At 45.4% G+C, this 24,722-nt stretch overlaps 7 protein-coding genes across 7 annotated transcripts, besides 2 other annotated features; 5 read left to right on the forward strand and 2 right to left on the reverse strand.

Annotated features, from left to right (window-relative positions):
- The first annotated feature begins 975 nt into the window (after positions 1-975).
- Positions 976-3,029, forward strand: TSTA_059070 (choline transport protein, putative). Its single transcript, XM_002487485.1, has 2 exons — positions 976-1,998; positions 2,048-3,029. The coding sequence occupies exons 1-2, from the start codon at positions 1,083-1,085 to the stop codon at positions 2,884-2,886; spliced, it is 1,755 nt and encodes a 584-aa protein (XP_002487530.1). The 5' UTR covers positions 976-1,082; the 3' UTR covers positions 2,887-3,029.
- Positions 3,030-3,232: 203 nt separating this feature from the next.
- TSTA_059080 (serine palmitoyltransferase 1, putative) lies at positions 3,233-5,220 on the forward strand (the record flags this gene model as incomplete). The annotated part of the gene is made up of 2 exons (XM_002487486.1): positions 3,233-5,123; positions 5,192-5,220. The coding sequence occupies 2 exons, from the start codon at positions 3,233-3,235 to the stop codon at positions 5,218-5,220; spliced, it is 1,920 nt and encodes a 639-aa protein (XP_002487531.1).
- Positions 5,221-5,505: 285 nt separating this feature from the next.
- TSTA_059090 (proline racemase, putative) lies at positions 5,506-6,663 on the reverse strand (the record flags this gene model as incomplete). The annotated part of the gene is made up of 2 exons (XM_002487487.1): positions 5,506-5,615; positions 5,664-6,663. 2 exons carry the CDS (start codon positions 6,661-6,663, stop codon positions 5,506-5,508), a joined length of 1,110 nt encoding a protein of 369 aa, XP_002487532.1.
- Positions 6,664-7,973: 1,310 nt separating this feature from the next.
- Positions 7,974-10,713, forward strand: TSTA_059100 (uncharacterized protein). Its single transcript, XM_002487488.1, has 4 exons — positions 7,974-9,143; positions 9,209-9,395; positions 9,526-9,646; positions 9,707-10,713. Exons 1-4 carry the CDS (start codon positions 8,235-8,237, stop codon positions 10,701-10,703), a joined length of 2,214 nt encoding a protein of 737 aa, XP_002487533.1. The 5' UTR covers positions 7,974-8,234; the 3' UTR covers positions 10,704-10,713.
- A 789-nt stretch (positions 10,714-11,502) lies between these two features.
- TSTA_059110 (cartenoid oxygenase, putative) lies at positions 11,503-13,630 on the forward strand (the record flags this gene model as incomplete). Its single annotated transcript, XM_002487489.1, has 12 exons — positions 11,503-11,631; positions 11,691-12,009; positions 12,060-12,136; positions 12,203-12,268; positions 12,333-12,431; positions 12,489-12,568; positions 12,626-12,757; positions 12,827-12,873; positions 12,932-13,033; positions 13,106-13,168; positions 13,224-13,462; positions 13,529-13,630. 12 exons carry the CDS (start codon positions 11,503-11,505, stop codon positions 13,628-13,630), a joined length of 1,455 nt encoding a protein of 484 aa, XP_002487534.1.
- A 1,628-nt stretch (positions 13,631-15,258) lies between these two features.
- Positions 15,259-15,282: a microsatellite.
- A 1,372-nt stretch (positions 15,283-16,654) lies between these two features.
- TSTA_059120 (uncharacterized protein) lies at positions 16,655-18,965 on the forward strand (the record flags this gene model as incomplete). The annotated part of the gene is made up of 1 exon (XM_002487490.1): positions 16,655-18,965. One exon carries the CDS (start codon positions 16,655-16,657, stop codon positions 18,794-18,796), a length of 2,142 nt encoding a protein of 713 aa, XP_002487535.1. The 3' UTR covers positions 18,797-18,965.
- Positions 16,750-16,827: a microsatellite.
- Positions 18,966-21,615: 2,650 nt separating the features above from the next.
- Positions 21,616-23,340, reverse strand: TSTA_059130 (sugar transporter family protein; the record flags this gene model as incomplete). Its single annotated transcript, XM_002487491.1, has 3 exons — positions 21,616-22,733; positions 22,794-22,986; positions 23,053-23,340. 3 exons carry the CDS (start codon positions 23,338-23,340, stop codon positions 21,616-21,618), a joined length of 1,599 nt encoding a protein of 532 aa, XP_002487536.1.
- Between the last annotated feature and the right edge of the window lie 1,382 nt (positions 23,341-24,722).

A 24,722-nucleotide genomic window follows, 5' to 3' on the forward strand; every position in this document is an offset into this window, starting at 1 on the left:
CAATAATAATGGATATACGATTTAGTTATTTGTATGTATACTGCGGTAATGAAGCTATTCATAACCCTAAATTACCCTAATGTTTTACGGCCGAAGGAAGGTTTCCACATACGTAATAACCGAGGCTATATTTTAGGGCTGTAGGAACTTGGAAGAGAAGAACAGTGCTAAACAAATCCAGCAATCGGTCAAATACTTGGACAAATTACTTGCATGTCGAGTAGGATAGCGCATACTCTGGCAGCCGCATACCGCCTATTGCATGATGCAAGATGCTACTCGTAGTTGATATTTTGGCAGATGAGATGCTAACGTCGAGGGATATTGGTTGATCATCACTCGACATTGGACATTGTCAATGGACAACCGATAAAAAAGCTTTCCAAGACAAATAGTGTATTCTGTGTAGCCCCATGGCGAATCTTGAGAGGCAGTGAAAGAATATCGCTGATTGGTGCCTGAGGCATGTGCCGTGCCGCTGTTGTTTTCCAAGATTTATTTCCCCGCGAAGTTAATACGAAAAGAAAATCTTTTCATTTCTCTGTTTTCTCCCTCGTCTTTCTAGCAAGTTAATCAAACAATTTGAAAACGACTGTTAATTGCTTGGATATCGACGACTGCCTGGACAGTGTTGTAGCAGTACACCACCACGGAAGGAGTCAGATATAGTGAGAAATAGATAGAGAGACAAGGGATACACAGACATCCACATGATACCTTAATTCGTCATTGATTCGTCTTTTGGCTTTCTATCCTTTTGCACTGAACGCAATCGCATGAGAGTTGTATCTCGCAGTGTATCTCTATCTATCTCTTTATCAGCAATAGAGCTAGTTACCTACTAGGCTCTCACTAGCTCTGCATCCTGATAACAACGTTGACTGTGATTGACAATCTGCCGCACGCGCCACTTCATGCATCTGGGGAAACACTTAAACCTACGAGCAGAAATCCTACCCTGGTCAGTTAGATCAGATATCCCAACGCGGCACCTCTACTTCCCCACAAAGCTGCCTGGGTAAAAGCTGCATACTGTAAACAGCCTTCTTTGCTGCATCAGTCTGCCGTCAGACCTTATCAAAATGACCGGCCCAATCGACAGATCTGCCGACGACGCCGTCCTGGCTCGTCTAGGCAAAAAACAAGTCCTCAAACGTCGCTTCGACTTTTGGTCTCTATTCGGTTTCGCAGTCTGCGAATTGATTACATGGGAAACCGTACTGGCTCTTTTCAGCCAAGGGTTTGAGAATGGTGGACCTTCCGGTCTTTTGTACGGCTTCATTATTGCTTGGAGTTCGACATTGTCAGTGTATACTGTCATTTCGGAATTAGCGTCTATGGCGCCGATTGCTGCTGGGCAGTATTATTGGGTTTATATGCTTTCCTCGGAAAAGTATCGCGTCTTTGCTAGTTATATCATTGGGTGGTTGACTTCGCTTGCGTGGATTGCGACTGTTGCTACAGAGACGTTATTTGCTGGTACTATGCTTGAAGGGTTGGTGATCTTGGATTATTCGACGTACACGGCCACGAACTGGAAGGGCACTTTACTCACATGGGCTGTGGCTTTGGTATCGACCTTTATCAACGCGGTCATTCCAAGCATGCTTCCACGCATTGAGATTGGTACCGTGGTATTCCATGTTGCCGGATTCATTGTGATTATTGCTCTGCTTTGGCGCTACACTGGCTCGTACCATAACGCCGATTTTGTGTTTCGCACGAGCCTGAACGAGGGCAATTGGCCTACTCAGGGGTTGTCTTATTGTGTGGGCTTTTTGGGTAATGTCGCCACTTTCGTGGGCGCGGATGCAAGTGTTCATTTGGCTGAGGAAGTCTCACACGCGGCCACGACTATTCCTCGTGTTATCACGTCCAGCATGATTCTCAATGGCATCGTTGGGTTTGTTATGATGATTACTCTGTTGTTCTGTCTGGGTGATGTTGACTCGGTCTTGGAATCGCAGACTGGATTTCCTTTTATTCAGATCTTCTACAGTAAGTTTGTTTCCCCTGTAATGGTTGATGTGAACTAACCGAGTAATAGACAGCGTTCGATCAGTAGCCGGGGCTACTGTCATGGGTGCAATTGTCCTCATTCTGACCTGGGCATGTGCCACTGGTATCATTACCTCCGCATCACGTATGACCTGGGCTTTTGCGCGAGATCGTGGAACCCCGTTCTCTCGGATTATTAGCAAGGTTGACCCTCGCACACAAGTGCCCATTATTGCCATTGGAGTTGTGGTCGTCATTGCCTGTCTTCTCACACTCATCAACATCGGCTCTTCTACCGCATTCAACGACGTCATCTCGCTCACAATCACCGGATTCTATGGTAGCTACCTCGTACCTTCTGCTCTGCTACTCTATCATCGACTCAAACCTGGCAATATCTTACCATACGGATCCCTTGTAGACGGACAGGATCTTGGTACTAGTTATCCCGTCTCAGCTCCCGCGGCATCTCCCTCAGACAACGACACCCAACCAGACGAAACATACACTGAAAAAACAACTAAACCAACAGAATCCAAACCCGGCAACAACGCTCCCATCACAGTAACTTCAGCCGATGAACAAGGCAGAATCACATTCGCGCCTACGCAACTCGTCTGGGGGCCGTGGCATATCCCTGGCCTACTCGGAATCATTAATAACGCATACGCATGCGTCTACATGGTGTTTGTGATTTTCTGGTCTGTCTGGCCTCCTGCCACCCCCGTTGCGGCGGATACCATGAATTACTCTGTTGTTGTCACTGGTGGAGTCATTATTTTGAGTATTGTGTGGTATTGGATTAGAGGGCGGAAGGAGTACAAGGGGCCGTTGGTGGATAAGGAGGTCATTGAGCTTATTCAAAGGAATCAAATTGTTGGAGTATAAAAGTTTATGTGTGGATGTGAAGCATGGTCGTCAGAGCCGGCTGGGAAGATCTTTATATGCAACACGGCACGTTAGAGTTCCTTGTACTGATAGACCTGAGATACCATATGATAGATGAATTCTGAGATGAATCTTCGTATAGCGACAAAATATTTCTGCCTAAACCTCATTAGTTGTGGATAGTATTACACGGAAATCGGCGTGTCGCACATCCGCACGCCAAATACCGAATCTCGGCAATAAGAGCGATGACCGGTGGCCCCTATCATCCATCGAGATTCTTCATGAACAATTTTTCTTCAAGTATATTCATGTTTGAAGAAACATTGAAAGTGCCGTGACGAGAATGCCATCGTGGAAACGCAAAACGAAAGTCAACTCCAAAAAGGAGGGTGATGGCAAAGAAAATGCTTCAGTCAGGTCATCTTCCGGGTCATCGACCTCGTCTACAGCTCAAACTCTCCTTTCTGCTGTATACGACACATTAACCACTTCGACTCGTCCACCAAGCCCTATAGCCAGCGACACATCCTCCTCCGAGGATGCTGATACCGAATCAGAAAAATCAGCTGCTACACCACCCCCGGAAGACATACAACAACAAGCCCGGCGCAATGCCGAATTCGGCCCCTTGGGCCATCCATCGCATCTCTACAACTCCCAGCACACCAGCGGCGCAATCCTGGACCCCATAATAGATGAACCACCCTATTTCTACATGCTAACGACCTATATCAGTTTTCTAATCCTAATATTCGTGGGCCATGCACAAGACTACATCTCGAAATGGTTTACGCCCCACAAACACCGACATCTGATGGTTCAAGACGGATATGCTCCCATCTACAGTGATTTTGATAGCTTCTACGCTCGAAGGCTCAAGTTGCGTATCAATGACTGCTTTGAGCGTCCTACAACCGGTGTACCAGGAAGATATATCACGTTGTTGGATAGGGAGACGACGGATTACAATCGACATTTCAGGTTTACGGGCACAACGACAGAAACGCTTAACTTGAGCTCCTACAATTATTTGGGTTTTGCGCATAGTGAGGGTCCCTGTGCAGATTTTGCGGAAGATACGCTGAGAAAGTCTGGTATCACTATGACTGGCACAATCGGTGATGCTGCTACGTCTATTTTACACACCGAAGTAGAGCGCCAAATCGCCCAATTCGTGGGTAAAGAAGATGCACTCGTGTTTTCCATGGGGTTTGTGACTAATGCTACTATCTTCCCGGCTCTGGTGGATAAGGGATGTTTGATTCTATCAGACGAATTGAATCATGCTTCAATTCGGTTTGGAGCTAGGTTGTCCGGGGCAAGTATTCGCGTGTTTTCGCATAATAATATGGCGGACTTGGAATGCAAATTGAGAGATGCTATATCCCAGGGACAGCCCCGAACTCATCGACCTTGGAAGAAGATTCTGGTCACTGTTGAGGGACTTTATTCCATGGAAGGTACGATGGTGAATTTACCAGGGATTATGGAGTTGAAGGAACGATATCGATTTTATTTGTACATTGATGAGGCGCATTCGATTGGTGCCGTGGGCCCGAATGGTCGTGGTGTCTGCGATTATTTCGGGATTGATCCGTCCCGAATCGAAATACTAATGGGCACATTCACCAAATCCTTCGGCGCAAACGGCGGCTACGTCGCAGCAGTCAAATCGATTATCGAAAAACTGCGCGCTACATGTTCCGGCCAAATATTCGGCGAAGCTCCCACCCCTCCTGTCCTTGCTCAAATTCAGAGTGCACTACGTCAAATCGCTGGCGAAGAATTAGGTAAAGAGCGTCTACAACGTCTCGTGTTTAATTCTCGCTACCTTCGTCTGGGTCTCAAACGACTTGGCTTCATTGTATATGGCCAAGACGACTCCCCCATTATCCCGCTGATGCTTTACAACCCGGCGAAAATGCCCGCTTTTTCACACGAAATGCTCAAACGCAAAATCTCGGTTGTCGTCGTTACGTACCCCGCTACACCATTGGAGTTGTCCCGCGTGAGGTTTTGTGTTAGTGCGGCTCATACCAAGGATGATCTGGATCGGTTGTTGGTTGCCTGTGATGAAGTTGGGGATGCTTTACAGATCAAGTTTTCGTCCGGGATTGCAGGAGGATTGCATGAGAGGCCTAGCTTGGATGAGATTGGGAAGAAAGGGGTCAAGAGGGAGAAGCCGAGGTGGAAGGTTGAAGAGGTTATTGAGAGGGGAGTTAGGGATGTTAAGGGTCAGTTGTATTGACCATCCGGAATCTACTCGATGATGGATGGATATGTGTATAATAATTACGAGTAGGTCTATTGATCGGTATTGATAATGAGTAATGTAATATCTAATGTTTAAAATATTGGAAGTCGATTTCCGTACTGGTTGTCCTTAGGGTTAGTGCTTCTTAGCCCTAGTTCACCAATTCATGATGATCGCCCACATCAGGCTTGCGAAAGCTAGCGTGCTAGTTGAGACAGAACAACCATACTAACATATCATTTTATAACAGCCAAGTCTCTGATAATTTTCATGGTTGCTGGGCTTTCGTGGTTTGCTGGATACGAGTACTAGTCTAAGCGGTGCAGAATTGCCGCAACGGACGGTTGTATCAAATCGTTCATTCAGATATCGAGCTCACCTTTCATACGTATATACATATCTCTTACTACTTCTAAGAGATCGTCCAGTCTTTCTGTCTTATACCCAATCTTCTTGCTCAAGAAAGAGCGGCCTATACATCAGTCCTGTGCAACTGGCCACTGGTCGCCCAATCTATAACCCTCTTGAAACGGATCTGACGGATCGAGAACAACTTGCTTAAACGCCGTTATCCAAGCTCGACCCTTTACCGTAGGTAGAATGGCAGGGTATTTTCCAACAGCAGCGAGACCACGAATCCGGCTCACAAATTCCGTGCCAATAATGCTCCGATGCTTGAAAATTTCCCCTTCCTTCACCTCACCCCTGGCGTGCATGACAGCCAGTCGCGCACATGTCCCTGTACCACAAGGACTTCGATCGAATCGCCCAGGAGAGACGATCACAGCGTTACTAGCAGCCTTGCAACCGTCTTCCTCGATTGTGAGAGGCTCTGTGAATGCTAGCACACTGAACCCCGTGATACCTGGATTCTCCGGATGAACAGGGGTATATACAGCTCGAACAGATCTTTTGATACTCTCTCCGATATCAATCAACTTTTGTGCAAACTTATCATGTACCGCCAATCCAACCGAAGCCACGTCAACAAGGATATACATCATTCCGCCGTATGCAATATCGATGGATATCTCTCCAACCCCGGGAACAGTCACCTTCATGTCAAGCTCGAGAACAAATGAGGGAACATTGTTGAACTCCACACTTTTACATTTACCTCCTTCACATTCCGCAGTCACCGTAACCATTCCCGCGGCAGTATCGAGCGATACTTCTGTCACCGGCTCTTTCATGGGTATCATCCCCGTCTCCAGGAGGACTGTTGTCGTGCATATGGTATTCGATCCGGACATGGGAGCATATTCATTACTCTCCATGATCAGAAAACCAGCATCAGCGCGAGGATCACAGGGTGGGAGGACTAGATTGACGTTCATGGGGGCTCGGCCCCGGGGCTCATTGAGGAGGAATTGGCGCAAGTCATCCTTCTTAGTTTCGAAATGACGGAGCTTTTCGAACATGGTCTTGCCAGGTACATCCAAAACACCGCCTATAATTACATCGCCGACTTCTCCTTCGGCATGGCAGCCAACCACAGTGATTGAACGTTTGAAGTGCATATTCACTCGACTGGAACAGATGATACGAAAGTTGAATGAAACGCACCTCGGGAGCAGCTAAGATCCTAGCGATATGGAATATATATATGCACAATTAATTGGCCAAATATGGTAACATAGAAATATAACACACTTCAAAAAAGAAAAGAAAAGAAGCTGGTCACGCGGGCAATACGTGGTGCGGGGATTTGCTGTACGTATCGCGTGTTCTTCTAATATTGGAACTTTTTGTTTTAAGGAGGAGTCAGAATCCTTCGACTTTAAACTATTCAAGAAAGAGCTTTGACAACTGGCATTAAATTAAAACTCTTTAGGGCATTACTCACACGCTAGAGAAGATGTAGAAAGAATAGGAAGCAACTCGAAGCTCCTAACCCTAGATGGCCTCACGGATTTCATAGATCTGGTGCTTCGTCTTCACTAGTGGTCAACCCCTTAATCCTCGTTATATGATTTACGGCTGTTTCTCTCTCTGTGAAGGTAGTCTAGAATGGCTACCAGAAGTCAATTTTGGTATGGTGCTTTCTTTGCTTTAAAATGGCTTACACTAAGGCCAACATTAAACAAGTAGTTTTGGTGACGTTGCTCCTGACTCAAGTCTGTACATGTCACAAAGGTTACCCTGCCATGGCCAAGGGATTTGAATGCACTCTAAATGTTCCGATGCAACTGGATGTGAGAATGAGAATATCGTCCTGGCATTTGAGCACATGTACAAACACGAATACCACCGTATGGCGCCGTTAGTCGGTCTCTCAGCGCTCTTCAGGGCAGCTGTCTGCTTTGTCCGATCAGTAAAATCGATTCGAGGTGCTTTCTGTTCCTCTGCATTCGTCCGAATATCTCCACATGTCGCTGGACTTAGATAAACTTTACGGGGATGCTCTGTTCAGATGCGGGGCCCAGGATATACTCCCTTATCCCCCAACCATCTCGTTGTGTATTCCTTCCAGATTGTCAATTACTCTGCTTAACTGACGATGGAAAATATCACGATGCCTACTAGAACCTGTCCACACTGCGACAAAGTCTTCTCCAAAACAGAACATCTGAACCGTCATCTGCGGTCACGTAAGATCCCTTCACTGGGGCCCAAAGCCTGGGATGATTGAATTGACTATTTTTGATTAGATACTGGAGAACGACCTTTCCAATGTCCTGTTTGCAAGAAGTGGTTTTCTCGGCGGTAAGCAGCTCATTTCTCTCCAAAAAGACTACAACTTATACGTAACATCTATGTTTAGGGATGTTCTGCTGCGACATAGGCGAAATCATGGGCAGATATATCCAGATTCCCAGTTTCAACAGCGCGAAGTATTGAGATTCTCTGGTAATTCGAGCATCGAGCAAGCGTCACCAGTCTGCTGTTCGATTGAAAGAGACCAGTTGCTGTCTTCTCACTCCAATAAGATATCCCAGCTCCCAGTTCTCGGGGGTGGAAAATTAAATCAAGACAGAACTGAAGAGGTAGCATCAGCTCGTGCTTCTGAAGCTGCCGAAATAAGTTTGGAAAGACTTGGAGGTATTCCAACACTGTTAGACCCGCTCGCAATCTTGGACCCGATGGTCCTATGATCCAGCATCCTAGTAGAGAACGAGAAGCAATGGACCTAGGATATAGTTTTGGCGTCTACGATGCCAATACTGGTTTTCTATACGATGCAGATCTGGCCGGTCACGTTGTGCTTGATATCTCTGGACATTACTCACCAGAAAGAGGCTACCAGAGAAGTCACAGCATATCAACTAATGTTGGGCAAACCTCCTTCTCAAGGGACACTGGTAATTCGTGGAGAAAGACATTGGATTGGCTCCCTGATTACTCGGGTCTTGTCGAGCGTCGGAATGAGCAGATGTGTACAGGTACGGTTCGACCATCAGTTATAATCGGTCCTGATGAAAGCGCTACCGGGATGGTATCTACTAGTCCAAGAGTCAGAATTTTGTCAGATACGCTTTCCGAGGTTCAGAAGTACTGGTCAATCAAACCACGTCGCAAAACTTGCTTCATGCGTCATTTATGGCGGGACATGGCTCTTGACCCTGGCAATGATTGTTCAGACATGGTAACGACAACAGAGAATGAAATTGAAAACTACAATGACTGGAGGATTCCCGATAATTGCATGCTTCGAATGAAAGAAATGTGGCAAGACATCACAAGACATCGTCGGCATGCACTATCCTCTGCTAGTCAATGTCCAAACTTTGGAGATCGGTTTACTATTCTAGACTTCTCTCATACACCTCTGGAATACAGTAAACGGGTTGAATATCACAAAACCAGGAAGTTTCATGAGCTACTGAACTTAGGCCTTGACCTCTATCTACAAAAATTCTATCATTTGATGCCAATGATTCATCTATCTACTTTTAGATTAGCTGACGAGTCCACTCTGCTGGTATTTCTGATGTGTACACTTGGACTCACCTTTGCTAATACAGAGGAAGCCTCAACCTTCGTGCATGATACCTTTGAGGTAAGCTTGGTGGGACGTATAATTCTGATGTGAGTTATCACTGATATTCGGATATACATTTTCAGGGAATATTGGAGAGAGTTATCCTCGAGGTTAGCGATAATAGCTTCGATAATGCAACGTCAACTGGGAAAATGCAGTTATGGTTGATCTTGGTGCACGTTCTCGCGTTGATAATTGTTACAGGGGTAAGTGAACATCTTCTAACACCGTTTCCCACAGAGAGACTGGAGGCTTGCCAGCTAAATGTTTGTTCTTTAACTAACTAGGGAACAACATGCCAATCGCAATGTCGCAGTCTTTATATACATACGTTGATGGTATGTAATCTGCACCTGATAGAATGAGATTGTTGAATAAGGACCAATGGAAACATAGACAGCTCAGAAATACGGTCTCTTCTCTGTTGAATGTGCTGAAGACTATGATATGGCCCGCGTCTGGTCCATTTCTGACAAAAGCAAGCAATGGAGAACATGGGCCCGAGTAGAGTCAACAAAACGGTGCGCTGTTCTCTTCATGATTGCGTTCCTACTTATAATGAGTAACTAACTTGTTATTAGTATTGTCATTGGCCTCATTCTGGCTGATGCTTGGTTCTCGGAGTTTTTTTCTACTGACCCGATCATTCGAACCTATAACATACACTTGTTTGTTCTATCAGATCGCAAATCCTTCGAAGCGAGATCTGCAAAGGAGTGGGCGCAGCTAAGGAACGATTGTCGAGAGTCATCCTCCGGTCGTGCGGTTTTCTTGTCTTCAGACATACAGCTTCCGGTTCTGTGTAAAAAGGTTGACCCGTTCTTCATTCACGGTTTACTTAGTTTGACACTGTTACGGGTATACCACGACTATGAACGTTTACTCCTTGATGATATCCTCACACAACATTACTCCATCCCGTGGAAAGCAGTTGCGACTGATCAACAAGCGCAAAAGACCACGGGTCTAGTAACACAAATAATGCGGTTGTATGGTGACGTTCTTGAATATGGAGATCCAAATACCATGGTGTTTTGGCACTATATCTGCATTTTGGAGACATGTGATATCAGGCTACTGGAACTTGGTGCAGGGAGAAATGGAGATGCATATGCCAGACAGGCAGTACGAGAGCTTTCTCTTTGGTCTCGCACTCCAGCGGCGCGACGTGCTTGCTTGCATGCTGCTCAAATTTTCAGTATTATTTCTCAACAACGACGATTGGATAGTATCATGTTCCTGTCAGTGTATGCCCTATTCGTGGCTGCTTTAACTTTGGGATTCTTCTTTCTCAGCTTGCCACCCGATATTGATACTCTCGATGAGCCCCTTGACCTTCTTGATAACGTCGACTGGAAACGCATCGCCGAGGATGGCATTTCTGAGGCATGTTTGACGGAAAGAACCGACGACTCTGCCGTCAACTTTGTTCGATTTGGAAATATGATATTGATGGGGGGCGAACAGTATCATGGTGGCTTCCGCTATTCTCGACGTGCCCTACAGGACTTTGCTATTCTTTGGATGAAGCCACTAACTGCAATAATGGAAATTACTCACAGTTGTTGCGTGCCGTAATCGATGCCCTTCGAGATTTGGAGGACCATCGTGAAAACCTTGTTCAGATTTAGCCCTCTACGTGAGCGAATGCTATTGTTCACTTATGGCACAGGAGGTTACTGCCCCGGAGCCTGTTACGGTTCCATGTGGCTCTCTCCGCAGACATTGTTACCTGTGGGGTACCCTCAAGTACATTCAAATGGTATCTACAGATCTATTTGTCAATTGAGTCAAAATGATGCTCCAGTGTTCACGAAGAGTGCTTCCGCGGCAGCGTACATTTCCATATATGGACTGAGAGGATCCGACCGACACACACTACGCAAACTGGGCAGCTGGCGCGTTAGATTGAATTTTAGGAATCCTGTCGGCTGGGTCTACTGTCGTATTTTAAGCCACGGATCATCCGGAAGGGAGCTTGAGAGGGAGACTGTTGATAGCCCCATTCCCCGAGAAGAGCCACATTACAAGCCTTGCGGGGAAGAGAGCCACATGGAAAGTCTCCACCTCAATTTTAATGTATGCTAATAGTTCAGTAGCAATTTTCCTATACGGCGGGCAATAGTAGAGTATTCAGAAGGCATAGCGAATCTTTAAGTTCGGGAACATGGAAAATGTCAAGAGCCACAACGCCCCGCGATCAGTAGATGGTGAGAGAAGCCGTCTACTTAGGTAGCGAGTCAGATTATAAAAGACCGTTTCTCTTCTGCATATAGACAGAACCATGCTCCTTATAAACTTGTGTATAAGAGATACCTAGCACAGACACAGACCCAGGACAATACATCTTAATCACATCTAACCTCAATTCGCTACGATGGTTAAAGTCCATGCCCATTACGACGACTTCGCTGCGGTGTCACAGCCTTTCAGGGCAGATGCTGAGATTGAAGATGTGGAGATTGAAGGAGAAATTCCCAAGGAACTGGATGGGACCTTCTATCGGGTTTGTCAAATAAATCTATCGTATTTCTATATCAAAGGGAACTAACATGATTCGGAAAGGTTTTGATGGATCCTTATTATGATCGAGACTATTACCTTAGTGGTGAGAAGTCAACTCCGTTCGACGGCGACGGAAGCATCAGCGCATTTCGGGTAAAGGACGGCAAGGTGCCATTCCAGCAGCGATATGTGATGACAGAGCGTCTGGTCGCGGAAAGAAAGGCCGGTGCTTCTCTGTTTAGCATGCTCAGAAGCCCTTTCTCGCACCACCCCTGTGTCCGCGCAGTGGCTGATACACCAGCCAACACGAACGTAATTTTGCATGCCGGAAAACTTCTGGCACTATGTGAACATGGGCCAGGATATGAGTTGGATCCTCGTATGTTGTCTACATAATATGGACTACAACATGCATAACACTTCTCACAGACAGCCTCCGTACGATTGGCCACGACATTTTTCCTGGGCAGATCCATCCAAACCTACCTTTTACTGCCCATCCCCATGTATGTACTATCGGTGTGATTTTCGGGTCCTTTTAACCAAATGACTCGGTGCTGATCCCTTTGTAGGTTGATCCGGACACTGGTGATCTTATTGCCTTCGGCTATGGGATGAGAGGTTTAGGCACTCCGCAAGTAAGAGATGATGAGACACTACACTGTCAACTGGACGTTGGTTTCTGATTAACAATGGTTATAGATTACGGTTTATTCGATTGATCAGAATGGAAAATTGAACTTCCAACGCGACTTTAAATTTCACGAGGAGAATGGAGGCATTATTCATGATTGTGCTATTGTCAGAAGGGTCCTGTACAAACTGCTAGTTTTGAGATGCATACTGACTTGTTCACAGACAAAAAACTACATTATTCTCATGAGAATGCCTTATATTGTGGATCTAAAGGATATCGAGAAAAAAGGGAACCATCAATGGTGAGGACTCATTGTCCACTCTACATACGACATGAAGCTCTGACACTGGTCTGAAAGGTACTATAATGAAAACTGCCCGGCATGGTTTGGAGTAATCCCACGTAATGGACACGGAGAAGTACGCTGGTTCAAATATCGAAATTGCATGGCCATCCATACTGGTGCTTCTTGGGAGGAGAATGGAAAGATGTAAGTATCTCCCAAGTTTTGATTTACTCCAGACAGTCAAGGACGCAGCGCTAAAACATAGAAATTTAGTTATTTTGATGCATCTGTTGCATCTCACAATGCCTTTTCATTTCTCCGTCAGTTGTCATGTTGCCCCCGCTTATCGCATTTTCGATTGCTGAGAAATGTCGACAGCATGTAGGAATGGTCCCAATTCGCCCCCAGAGGAGGTCACAGTTACCTATGTGAAATGGTGTATTGACCCTAATAGTGCGTCAAATGTATTGTCTGATCCAGGTAAGCTTAAAGATAGGCCCTTTGGTTTGCAACATGATAATTCTGTTTCAGAGCAGCTTATGATAAATATAGAGGTTCTAGTAAACATTCCTTGTGAATTTCCCCGTGTCGATGAGAGATTCCTCACCAAAAAGTGTATGTTGCAACTTTCCTAAGATCGGTATCAAATGCTAATGAAAATCGATGACAGCTCGGATCACCTTCCTGGATTGTTTCAAACCCGACGCCGGGAAATCGGCTCAACTATATCAAGGCCTTAATGCATTAGCACGTGTTGACTATGAAACTCATGTGGTGGAGTTCTTCGTTCCCGGACCAGATTGTCTTGTCCAGGAACCAGCATTCAGCCCTCGCTCCCCAGACGCAGAAGAGGGAGACGGATTTCTTATTACCATGGTAGACAATATGGCGCTTCACCGGAATGAAGTGGTCAGTATACTGAAACAGGCACATGGGTTCTAGACCGGAAATGCTAACATTCAATTCTGATTATAGATTATTCAAGATACACGAGATTTCCAGAAAGTGGTGGCTAAGATCATCCTGCCGTTCCGTTTGTCTCTGCATAACATAAACTTCATTCCCATGGCATCCTAATGAAAAGATCATAGGTCTTCGTTCTGCTGTTCATGGCAACTGGGTTGATTCAGCCAGACTCGCAAAAGCAGCTACAAAATGTGTTGCTATCCAACCAGTCCCTGATATGTACCCTAATGTCCCAACGGTAGTTGACAGGAAGCTCACTGCTTAGACGTGCATGGCTATAACTCCGTCAAAGACGCTGGCTTCTATTCCTCGCAAGCGGTTCGACTAGGAAGCAAAAGTTGTGTTGACATGGAAATCTTAAAACATTCAGACCTCCTCTTTCATATTCAAATATCTTTGCGAGATCTTACCGAAAGTTCTTCATGTTAGTTTGTTACTGTGCTCTTTCGAAGAGCCGACATTGAAAGCTACTATGCCAACGCTCATTTTTTTGATCGAGTGGGGGAATATAATATCCAAGCTGTTAACATGTCTATCTCTCTATTGTGGTAACACCAGGGTACTTTGCTGTTTCTCCTTTCCTTTTCCATCAGTAGCAGGCCGAATCCAACATCATGCCACCGCATATGGCACAAAGAATACTAAACTGTATATGGGGGATAGGGTCTCATGATGGATTTAAAAGATTAGGTCACTGATATTAGCCTTAATCCACTCGTACTTGCCAAATCCACAGACTTCATATAGATGGAGCAGGGTTTAAGCAGGGGTTAAATGCTGGTAGGCCGATCTCGAACGGCGAAATAGACATTTGCTTTATTTATTCGGTATTTCAAAATCCTGGCTTGAAGGAAAAAGTATTGAGGATGGAAAGAATGAAAGACTTGAGAGGTTCAATGCGATACTTGGAGTAATCCGGGTAGTTATAACCCAGAGCCCAGATAACTTTGACAATCAGAACCATTGTCTTTCTTCCACTGAAGTAAAAACTGGGCGGCTTCAGTTGTGAGATCCCTGAGACTGGTATGAGACCCGGGAACGGGAACTAAGATGAGGTTTGGTGATTTATCGGTGCTGAGCCATTTTTCCAAAGCGTAGAATTCATCGATATGTTCTCCTGGGCCAAGGACGCCAACACCGTTGATTCCGAGCAACAGACGATCTAGAATCAAGGATAGCCCAGGACCCTCTTTGAGGTCTTGAAACACTAGTGTATCTGTAGTATTTGAATTGGCCCCATTGGTCTCCGCTGGTAATTGACGTATGAGCATCTTGTGGCTTTTCCAAGTTGAAAGAACGTCATCGGTGGTTGCTGCAGAACTTTCACAAAGGTCTGGATTTGTTCCTCAGTCGGGACTAAGTTCTGAATGTGGTGGAAGGGCGCATATCCAGACGATTCGATAGTCTTGGCGAGATGGCATTTCGATGATTCTTAAAGGGGTTGGGTCCTTTCGTCTCCTTTGTCTGCAGTTTCCGAAATCGACAGAGAAAGACTGAGAGGCTATGGACCGAAGTCCGTGAACCTGACAAGGCTGAGACGCATTTAGATACTGCGGGATATTGCATGAGCAAGCCGTATGATAGGCAGTCTATCTTCAGAAACAGACTAGCAGGTCAATCGGTTAATCAAAAAGAAGAGACAGTAAAACGACGCCGTTCTCCCACAGACCGTAGCTCGCCCTTCATTTCGAATGCCGATGGTTTGCCCTTTTCTTGTGGTCATGACAGGAGTATCTTACAAAAAAAAAAAAAAAAAAAAGAAACGGCCGCAAGGAATGCAATATTGAGCACTGTACTTGGGGATCCTGCTAGAAGAGGTACCGCTGACCGTGGCAATACTCCACGATGAGTGTTGGGTTCTGCGGGCACGTACTCGTCGATTAAAGTCCCCAGGTCCGAACTAGTACAATTGGGAATAGGCCAGTGACTTGTTACTGTTGTAGAGTAGATTGTACATCGGTCGATGAGCAGGATGAAAGCTGACCTTAGCGCGAAATATATCCACATACGCCATCGGTGATGAACGCCTCCGTTCCGTTGAGGCTCAGCGGTTCAGGAGAAGCCGATAATTCCCAGCTGTCACATCTAATAGTAGAGCCAGGTAGAAGCCGCTTCCTTTCACTGCACTTGGTTGGGGACCCAGAGAAAACCTGGTGTAGCCGTCTGTTGCCGACGGGGTAGAAGAAGAGGCAGAGCCGCGGTCACCCTACCCTTCAGTATGACAAGAGGCTGAAGTGTTTTTTATAACAGTAGCTACCCACGCAACTGCTTCTGGAAGCCGGCAATACATTGTAGATGAGCACCATCCCCGCGTTCTCGACTTGACTCTAGTGATGTGTTGTAAGCTTGAGGATCTGTGTACGACAGAAAGCTCAATGAGTTGAACGTTCCCGCGGGAGCTCGTGTTTAGAAGTAGGTAGTAGTTAACGGCATGGTATTCCCTTTTCACATGGAGTCTGATGAAAATGATGACCGCAGGGTTGTAAAGTGAGGCGATCAAGACCGAACACGTATTCTAATCGCATCGTTGCTGCCTCTGTCGCCGGTAAGGTCGCGAGTTCAGCAGATGATTATTCATGACTGAATGTTGTAGTTAGTTACTCGTCAGGAACGAGAACTAAATACTAAAACCAAAATTACAATACGCCAACGATACGCCATTTCGGCCACCAAAATGGATAATCTGTTAGCCGGCGTGTATTGTAATTACCATCCTAGAAGCTTCATTTTCCACATCCATCCCAAACATGCAGTAAGAATCAAACTAAATATGCGAATACGCAAAGCAATAATATCGATCTAAATAAGATCAATTCTCGTTAGCACACTCAATCTTGTTTACACTAGTATACTGTAGCAAAATAGAATTGGCGCGAGCAAAGCCATTCTTATTTTTATACGGACAAGTACCCGTTCCTTCTTTTCTGACGGGACTGAAGGAAAAATCCCATGAAAGGGATTGCCCTCAATGAAAACTTTTCTTACTTAATCACCGAGTCTGGCATCGCGTCCGCAATCAAGCCATTCTTTCAGCACTCAATTGATTTTATGAGATAGAGAATAAATCCTACACGATCGTTCATTACCCCCCAAATCAATGACGCGAACAGGTCAAGAACAACGCCAACGGCGACGATGGTAGGCACCTCGCAGTCATCAATCAAAGACTCGGTACCATCTCCTCAAGCACACGCGAAAACGCCTATTGCCTCGAAATTTCAACAGCCCCGCGACGAAGGTGATGGTGACGATGCTGACGACGGCACCAACACCAGCAACGATCGCGACCAGGACGAAGACGAAGACGAGCTTCAGATCACGCAGACTACAAGGCCAGAGAATATGAACAAAACACGAAAAATGTTAGCAACCAGCAAAAGCCTTCCCAATCTACTGGTCCATACGACGACATCTACTACTCCATCGACCAAACGACCGCGATCATCGCCCTCTACATCTCCCTCGCCGCCGCCTCATCCTCCCCCCTTGTCGCATGCTCCACGCCCCAGTCCGCGACGAACTCCCAAACGCGCCCCATTGACGAATCGTCACCCATCAACTTCGCAACAAACGACGCTGGACAAGTTTTTTGGGGGTAATACGATCAAGGATAATAATAATAATAATCCTATTCGTGCAGAGACCGAGACTCAAAGGCCGACGAAGAAGTCTCGTCTTGACCGCGATGCAGATGCCGCTATCGGAGCTCATATCTCCAACTCAGCTTCAGCAGCAACGACAACAAACCAACAATCTCTTGACAACCGCGAATCCCCCGATCCATTGAATGTGATCTCCCCTCCTCCAAATGGCGATCGAGTGCGTACGCGACAGAGATCGAATACCCTGACGACATCCGCAGCAACCGGGAACTCCACAATACCTGCAGAGGCCGCCGCTACAAGCCGGTCTTTGCGGAACAAGGCACATCCAGTTATTATCGCAGATGATTCTAATACAACGAAGACTAACAATGAAGAAGGGGTCAATGCTCAAAACAAGCCTACGAATAACGCAGCCCAAGCCCCAGAAAAGAGATCGTTGCGATCACATGATGGAGGCTCTCGGTCGAAGAGTGAACTCGCCTTATATTTTCCCAACTATGAGCAGATCATCAGTCTTGAGCCGGTGAAGAAGGAATTTCTGGCTCCGGAGACAACTGTGACTATACTCGACGATCTGACAGAGTCACCTCTTCCATTACCTGCTCTCGAGTCGGGATCCCCGTCCCGAACGAGAAAGCAACGCAAATCGATTGAGCAAATCTCACCGTTTGGGAATCCTCTTCTTGATTTAAATGGAGTTGAGAAGATTGAGCTCCCCAAGGTAGAGGAAAATGGTGGTGTGACTACCGACCCCTTAAATGATGATGTCTACTTCAAAGCTCACCGTCGACACGAAAGGCAAGAAAAACAACTACGAAATATCGAGAAAGAGCGAGCTCAACACGAAAAGATACAGCTCGATCGTCTGCTGGATGAACTCCAAGGGCATGATTGGCTTCGGGTAATGGGTATCAGCGGGATTACGGACACAGAAAAGAAGCTGTACGAACCAAAGCGAGATTACTTTATGAAAGAGGTCTCTGCGTTGATAGATAAGTTTCGTATCTGGAAAGAAGAGGAAAAACGACGGAAGCATGAACGCGAGCAGATGCTTCTCGAAGCCGCCAACGCTGCTGCCCAGAAAGAAGAGCGAGGCGCAGATGAGGAGGTCTCTGAAAGAGAAGAAGTGGAAGGAAAGCCATCTTCTTCAGATATTCAAAGCTATGACTCGAGTGAACTAGACGCCGCTGCTGCTCAACAACTTCTACAAGAAGCGCGCTCCGCGACTGCAACAGGTGCAATAACATCCTCTCCATCTACTACGCCATCCCATCCTCAACCCCGCCGAAGACTTGTAGACGAATTAACAAGCACACCACCAAAATCCCGATCCCATCACAACCACCACAGACCTACCAACTCCAAACACACCACCCAATCTACAACAACCACGCACAACCCCCCACTCCTCCCTCAAACCCATCAGCCCGAAATCGCCGAATACGACGAAAGCAAAGCCTTCACCTCCTTCTACCCAAAACGCCATCTCCGCGACGCTGCATTCTCAAGTAGTCGTCGAGGCGGCCGCAACAGATCTGCTTTCGGCCAACCCCTCCCCGAAATACTGGAAGAACGAGAATTTGAGCTTCCGCCTGATATTTTGACCCCAGAGATTGTGTCTTCTCTGGAACGGAAGAGGAGACGGTTGAAGAGAGAGAGTCGGGGTGATTAAATCCTAACCCTTATCAATCTATTGGGTTATTCTATTACTGCTCTATTTGTACACTGATTTTTCGGTTGGGCTTGGAAGGTATATATCTGTTATGTGTACTTTTTTTCGTATTGTGTATTATTTAGCGAGCATTTGGTCTTTTTCTTAACACAATGGATACGTATGCATACCTTGTGGATTCTTAAGACATGGTCGATAACAGTGCTTTTTCAACTCGTATATGAGTACATTCCTAAGCCACAACATCCCATTTACAACGAGCTGGGAAAGGAGATTGCGAAAGACATGATTGAACTTGATTGTTCCTTTCAAATTTCTACATAGGAAAGAATATTAGCACAGCGGAGCCTTGCAAGATTAATTTCTATACAAGGACAGTAAGACAAAGTAAATTCGGCTCAAAGATACCTAGGTAACTTGGATCCTGAACAAAACGAAGTAATCATACGGGCATCGTTAAGCATAACTATTAATGTCACATTGAATCCAGACCTTGCATAAGTATACTCCCCTGGTTCAGCAAGAAGTCAAGTCAAAGAGGTTCGTCACGCAGCTGTTTTTTCCATAAACAAGCATCAACTTCTTGAAAATCATCAACTAGAGGTGTCTTCTGCACAGAATACTCCGTCTGATGAAGTGGAATCTTCCACCGGCTTGCAAGGCTTGAGAGATGGAGGACTGCCAGCTTCGCTGGTGCTCCATGGCTCTCAGAAATAAGAGTATTGTCTACAATGACTCCTTGTTGCCAGGTTGATATGGTCTCTGTAAGGTCTCTGTTCACACAAGTGCGTTTGGGGTCTGGCCGACTCATTTCTGAGTTGTCGTCTTGAGAAGTCTTGTCGAATATTTTCCTGATTTGGTGAAAGGATAGTTTCGCCAAAAGCTTTCTTAGCATTCTCACTTACTATATCAACACTGGGCTTTCGAGAGTAAAGATATTGTAACTGGCGAAGATTATCAACCACGTCTGGTGGGATCTTATCAAATCGAAGACTCACCAGAACTAGAAAGACATGCCTGATCATAGCCATAGGATCTCCGTGCCAAGGCTTAGGATCAGTTGAAAATGGCAAGTAAGGAGAACAAGTATATTTCCCTCTGAATTTCTCCATCCAGTCACTGTTGTCGCAGGGGACTCTCAGGACTATCAGACGATACAGGCCATCATCACTTGGCGAAATCAGACCTTGACGAACCTGGTGGTCGCGGTACATTTCTTTCGTCGGACAGGTTCCCATGGGCAGACATCCAGTTTCTCGTAATCGTTGGCATCTTCTCTCAAAGTCCTCTTTCTCGAACGCAATGAAATACTCATGGTCTGTAAAAACGATGAGGATCCAAGGATTAAGTCCATTCTTAAAATACCCTTTGCAGTTCGGACATAGAGTGATGACATTGAGGACAGAGGAATGACAGAAGTTGATCATGCGCCGTCCCGTTAACAAGTCTATCTGAGATTGAGAAGGCGAAGACAACATCGTCTCTGCAACCGCAGTGAAATCTAGGAGGTGGGGGTATCTGGACATACAGTACGATTTCTATTTGACCCATTTGGTTTGTCGATGATGGGAACCAAGTCGCTTACGTTTCCGTCAACCCAGAAATACTGGTCCGCATGTCTCAAGTATATCTTACGGGCGCTGACTGTATGCGAGTAGGCTCTTGAGGGTGAGTAGTACAACATTGTGTACTGGAAATATTGAATGATTGCGGTGCTGAGAAGTGAGGTTTTGAAAATCTTCTCGAAGTGGAGGGGGTCAGGTTCAAGACGGTGCTGCCTTCATCCTCGTCATATCACGTGTATCACCTCGAATTTGAGGGTAATTGAAGCAAATGAGCTGAAAAATTAAGTGAGTCTGATTGCTATGATATGATGGCCAGCAATCTATGCTTCAAATTTTGCTTCATAATCCCTTATATTCGCCCATAAGAACAATCCTTTCCACTCCCTGATAATCACCCTCAACAGTCCCAGCTTTTGTCCTCATCAACCCAGCCATAAGTGAAACTACCACCAAAATAAATGAACCATACGTCGTTATTATCATCAACTAAAAATGTTATCAGGCTTTACATCACTGCAGAAAATATCCTCGGCGTGCAATTCGTCGATTGGCTGGCGATTTTGCGAAATCCATTTATCTCGATGCTCTTTTGTTATCTCGTCAACATCGACGAAAGCTAGACTTTCACAATGTGCGATGTAACGCGAATTCCACTTGGGTCATGTTGATTATAGTTTTCTATGTTTGCCATTTTTGGGAGGGGATTATTTTCTCGTGACGGCGTTATTGTTCTTTACATTTCAATTTTATTGCATTTCACTCTAATTGTTTTCTGCTATAATTTTCAGACCGTCTCGGCAGGATTATCCGTGTCCAAATCGCGATGAGGTGTTTATTCTAGTTCTTGATGTTTCTCTTTCTGTCTCGTGAAGTAAAACCGATGAGTAGTGTTGGTTTAGCTACGTCCTGATAACACGAAGCACAGGATTACGCAGTAAGGCTATTCCAAAGAGCCCATGAGCCTGATAATATTGATGTTATTCGAATATTATGACTGCTCCCCAAAAAGGGAGGAGAAGGATAATTACATGCAGGTAAAGGGGATATCCCCAGGGAACCGGAATAGCTAATATTCCGGTGTTGATACTCAACAGCTGGGGATTCCCGTACACACAAGTAGATATAGATCAAGGACAAGGTTCTGAATGTATAATCATAATGTAAAGTGAATAAAATTTATTGCCTCATCTCCATTCTGAATCTGTAGCCGTATGATAGATTCAGACACCATGGACTTATCTCTAACCTTTCTCCTTAACCCAGTCTGGAGTGAGAAACTGACCCAATCTTGGCATCATCATATTCAGACTCCAGAACAATAGGGCCCTTCTCAATGCTATCTGTCGGACTTGGCGGCTCCGAAACAGAACCTCCATTATACACCGTCATGCCAACGTCTTGCATCTCCGTCTCCGGCGATGCTTCAGGACCAATAAACAAAAACAAAAGCATATAAGCCCAAGACGCAGCCGTAACAATAGCAATTGCACGGCCATAGTCATATCTCTTCGTACCATCTGCGGCCGGCTGTAGAGGATATTTCTCGCCATAGAAGGATTCGGCAGTGGTAATGGGCGACGAAGCCAGATTACCCAGTTGATATGTAAGTCCCACCATAAGAGTACGCAAAGCGTAAGGTGCCAATGTAACGAGATGGATTGGAATAGGACCCCAAACACCGACGGTGGCGAAATGTTGGAAGAATACACAAGCGCCGATTTTCATGCCTCGTGTCAGGATATAAGCCGGAAGGAGGGCGGCTCCCAGAATGCATCCACAGATCATAGTCAATCGACGACCTAGGAAGCCGCTGATATAACCCAGAATAATGCCGCCGGTACCAGCTCCTAAATTTCCTAGTATGGATATTATAGCTGTATGGGCGGGATCCAGTCGGACCTGATTCTTTAAGAACGTTGGGTACAGATCCGCAGCGCCGTGGACACATGCATTGAACCCCGTCATGAGCAGGAACATATAAAGAAGCAGCAACCAATTCTCCTTTATAGATTTTTTAGAGTCATGAAGGAAAGTCTTGAATTCACTGGCATGTTTAGTTCTGCCAGCTTCCAGGTCCAAGGTAGCATTTGCCTTCTTCTGTCGTGTTCTAGCCTCTCGTTCAGTTTTGATCATTAGGAAATGGTTTGTTTCAGGTAGCCACCAGCGAAAAATAATTATTATTATGGGAGGTCCGGCGCCAAACCAATACAGACTTCGCCAGCCGTGTTTTGTTGTTGGCACGAGAGCACGGTACATTGTTGAAGCAAATAGGTTGCCCATTGAGGTTCCGCCTTCGAACACACCCGACAGTAGACCTCTAGCATCTGGTGGAAGATCTTCGAGCGCAATTGCTGCGGAGGGGCCAATTAAACCTGCATTTTGTTATTCGTTGTTCTTCTGACCAAAGCAGCACCTCAAGAAGTGATACTCACCTCCCATTGCGATACCATACAACGACCTCACGCCAATGAATTGAGGTAAATTATTGCAAAATCCTGAGACTAGCTCCAATATCATGAGAAGGACAAGATTGATAATCATTGGCCATTTCCTTCCATATCTATCACAACATACTCCAAAAATCAACGCTCCAAGTGGTCTAGTCATCAACGTAGCAGTTATAGCCTTTAGTGAAATGTTAAATCAGCTTCAGTTTGAATATACGCATATTAGAAAATAGAAAATGCTAACCCATGAAACAGCCGAAGCTGGTTTATTGAAGTGTTTCCCCAACTCCGTCACCGTCAACGGAACAGTCGTATAATCAAAAGCATCCCAAGCGCGTCCAAGCACGCCACAGAGAAACATCAGCCATTGGGCCCGGGTCACCCGCTTGAATATTTTTATGGGACTTGTTCGAGCTGAGAAGTTGCTCCGTTGTGGTACCAGGGTAGTGAGTCGTGTGGAAAGATAACTAAGGATTTGAGTACGAGAGTACAGCCATGGTTTTCGCTCAGAGTTTGGTTCGAGAGTAGACATTTTGTCTGATCATTATGTGAAATGGCCAGGGAGTACTATTCTCCTAGATTAGAACTTAAATATCACGACCTAATGCCAAGGACTAGTCTTTATACAAAAGTGAATCAGCGCATAATTGGCATTGAGAAACTTATACAGGAAATATCCGACTGAGTGTAAGTTCAGTGCAATGCAACCATAATCTAGACCTTATTACAATGCTTCCCATAAAAGGTTCATTCCTCGACCAGGAAAGAATGCTGGCACACATGGAAAACACCTCATATGATCTACACTTCAGCTCTATATCCTGCATCTGCCAACACAGATCTCCACTGGCGCTGAATGGCAAAGCACATTGAATTGGCTCTGGTACATCAACTGCACATGAATAAAGCGAATGCTGGTTTGAGCACCTCCAGAAGAAGTAATGAACGGAATGAGACTGACAACTATCAAGTCCTAGGCAGATACCTCCCATGAACCAGTTGGGTAGGAATGCATGACAAAAGGAGGCACAATACTCTCTGCAACTGCAATATAGTGTAAGAATTTGTAGATAGAGAAGTTGGACATTGTATTACCCACGATCCGTGGTCAAGGAGTCGAGATAGCAAACATGTTACCTATTTCGGCAAAAGTATAGTTAGGGTTCGGGACGCTACCTTAGGTAACGTTGAGGCTAATTTTGACCGGCTTGTTTGAGGTATGATGATTTAATTGGTTACAAATGGGCTTGATAAGCTGGAAATAGTCCTACTCGAATTGAAATCTAGATACGTACGTACCGGATTGTGCAACTTGGCATGCGGCCATGAGGAGATGCAATCGAGACATGCTACACAAGTCATGGGAAGGGGCATGAGCAGGTTGATTGAACATAAATCGGGAAGTATTCGAAGCTGCAGAGTCAGGAGAAGGACCATGTTCTTTTGGATGCAATCTTTTTGGTCAGAATTAAAATGAAAGCCTCGGACTCTTTACCTCTCCAATGACTACATATACAGCACGATGACAAACCCATCCGCATGGAGCATGATACCCTTCCGGCCTAGGCTTCAAGAAGAGAAGAGTAATATCTCTTTTGAGTTTACATAAAATAAAGGGCCAGTCCTGGCTATATCTCGATCGATGACTTTGGCCTCATTCCTGTCATTGGTTCACTTTGAATCAAGTTCAATCCAGATGAAAGAAGGAATGTAGCTTCCAAATTTGAGCAACAATAGTGGAGCACCATTTCTAATGATTAGTCAAACCACGTTTTCCTCTGAAGACTCCATTATCGGGGACAAGATGCCGAAGAATCTTGATTCTTCTACAGACAAGTGTCCCTGTCTAACTTATTGTTATGGATCGAAATCCCTCGGTTAACCATAACAAGGGATTAAACCAGGAATATCGCA

This window comes from Talaromyces stipitatus, genomic scaffold, assembly GCF_000003125.1.
Source record: "Talaromyces stipitatus ATCC 10500 scf_1105507295487 genomic scaffold, whole genome shotgun sequence".
In the NCBI taxonomy this organism is placed as follows: Eukaryota; Fungi; Ascomycota; class Eurotiomycetes; order Eurotiales; family Trichocomaceae; genus Talaromyces; species Talaromyces stipitatus.

What these genes read in the sequence shown, in the direction of transcription:
- TSTA_059100 (XM_002487488.1), top strand. Translation starts at nt 8,235, where the DNA reads ATGATCCAGCATCCTAGTAGAGAACGAGAAGCAATGGACCTAGGATAT. An exon ending in GGCTTGCCAGCTAAATGTTT is followed by an intron (nt 9,396 to 9,525) that starts GTTCTTTAACTA and finishes AAACATAGACAG; the next exon opens with CTCAGAAATACGGTCTCTTC. An exon ending in CGAGTAGAGTCAACAAAACG is followed by an intron (nt 9,647 to 9,706) that starts GTGCGCTGTTCT and finishes ACTTGTTATTAG; the next exon opens with TATTGTCATTGGCCTCATTC.
- TSTA_059070 (XM_002487485.1), top strand. Translation starts at nt 1,083, where the DNA reads ATGACCGGCCCAATCGACAGATCTGCCGACGACGCCGTCCTGGCTCGT. An exon ending in TTTTATTCAGATCTTCTACA is followed by an intron (nt 1,999 to 2,047) that starts GTAAGTTTGTTT and finishes ACCGAGTAATAG; the next exon opens with ACAGCGTTCGATCAGTAGCC.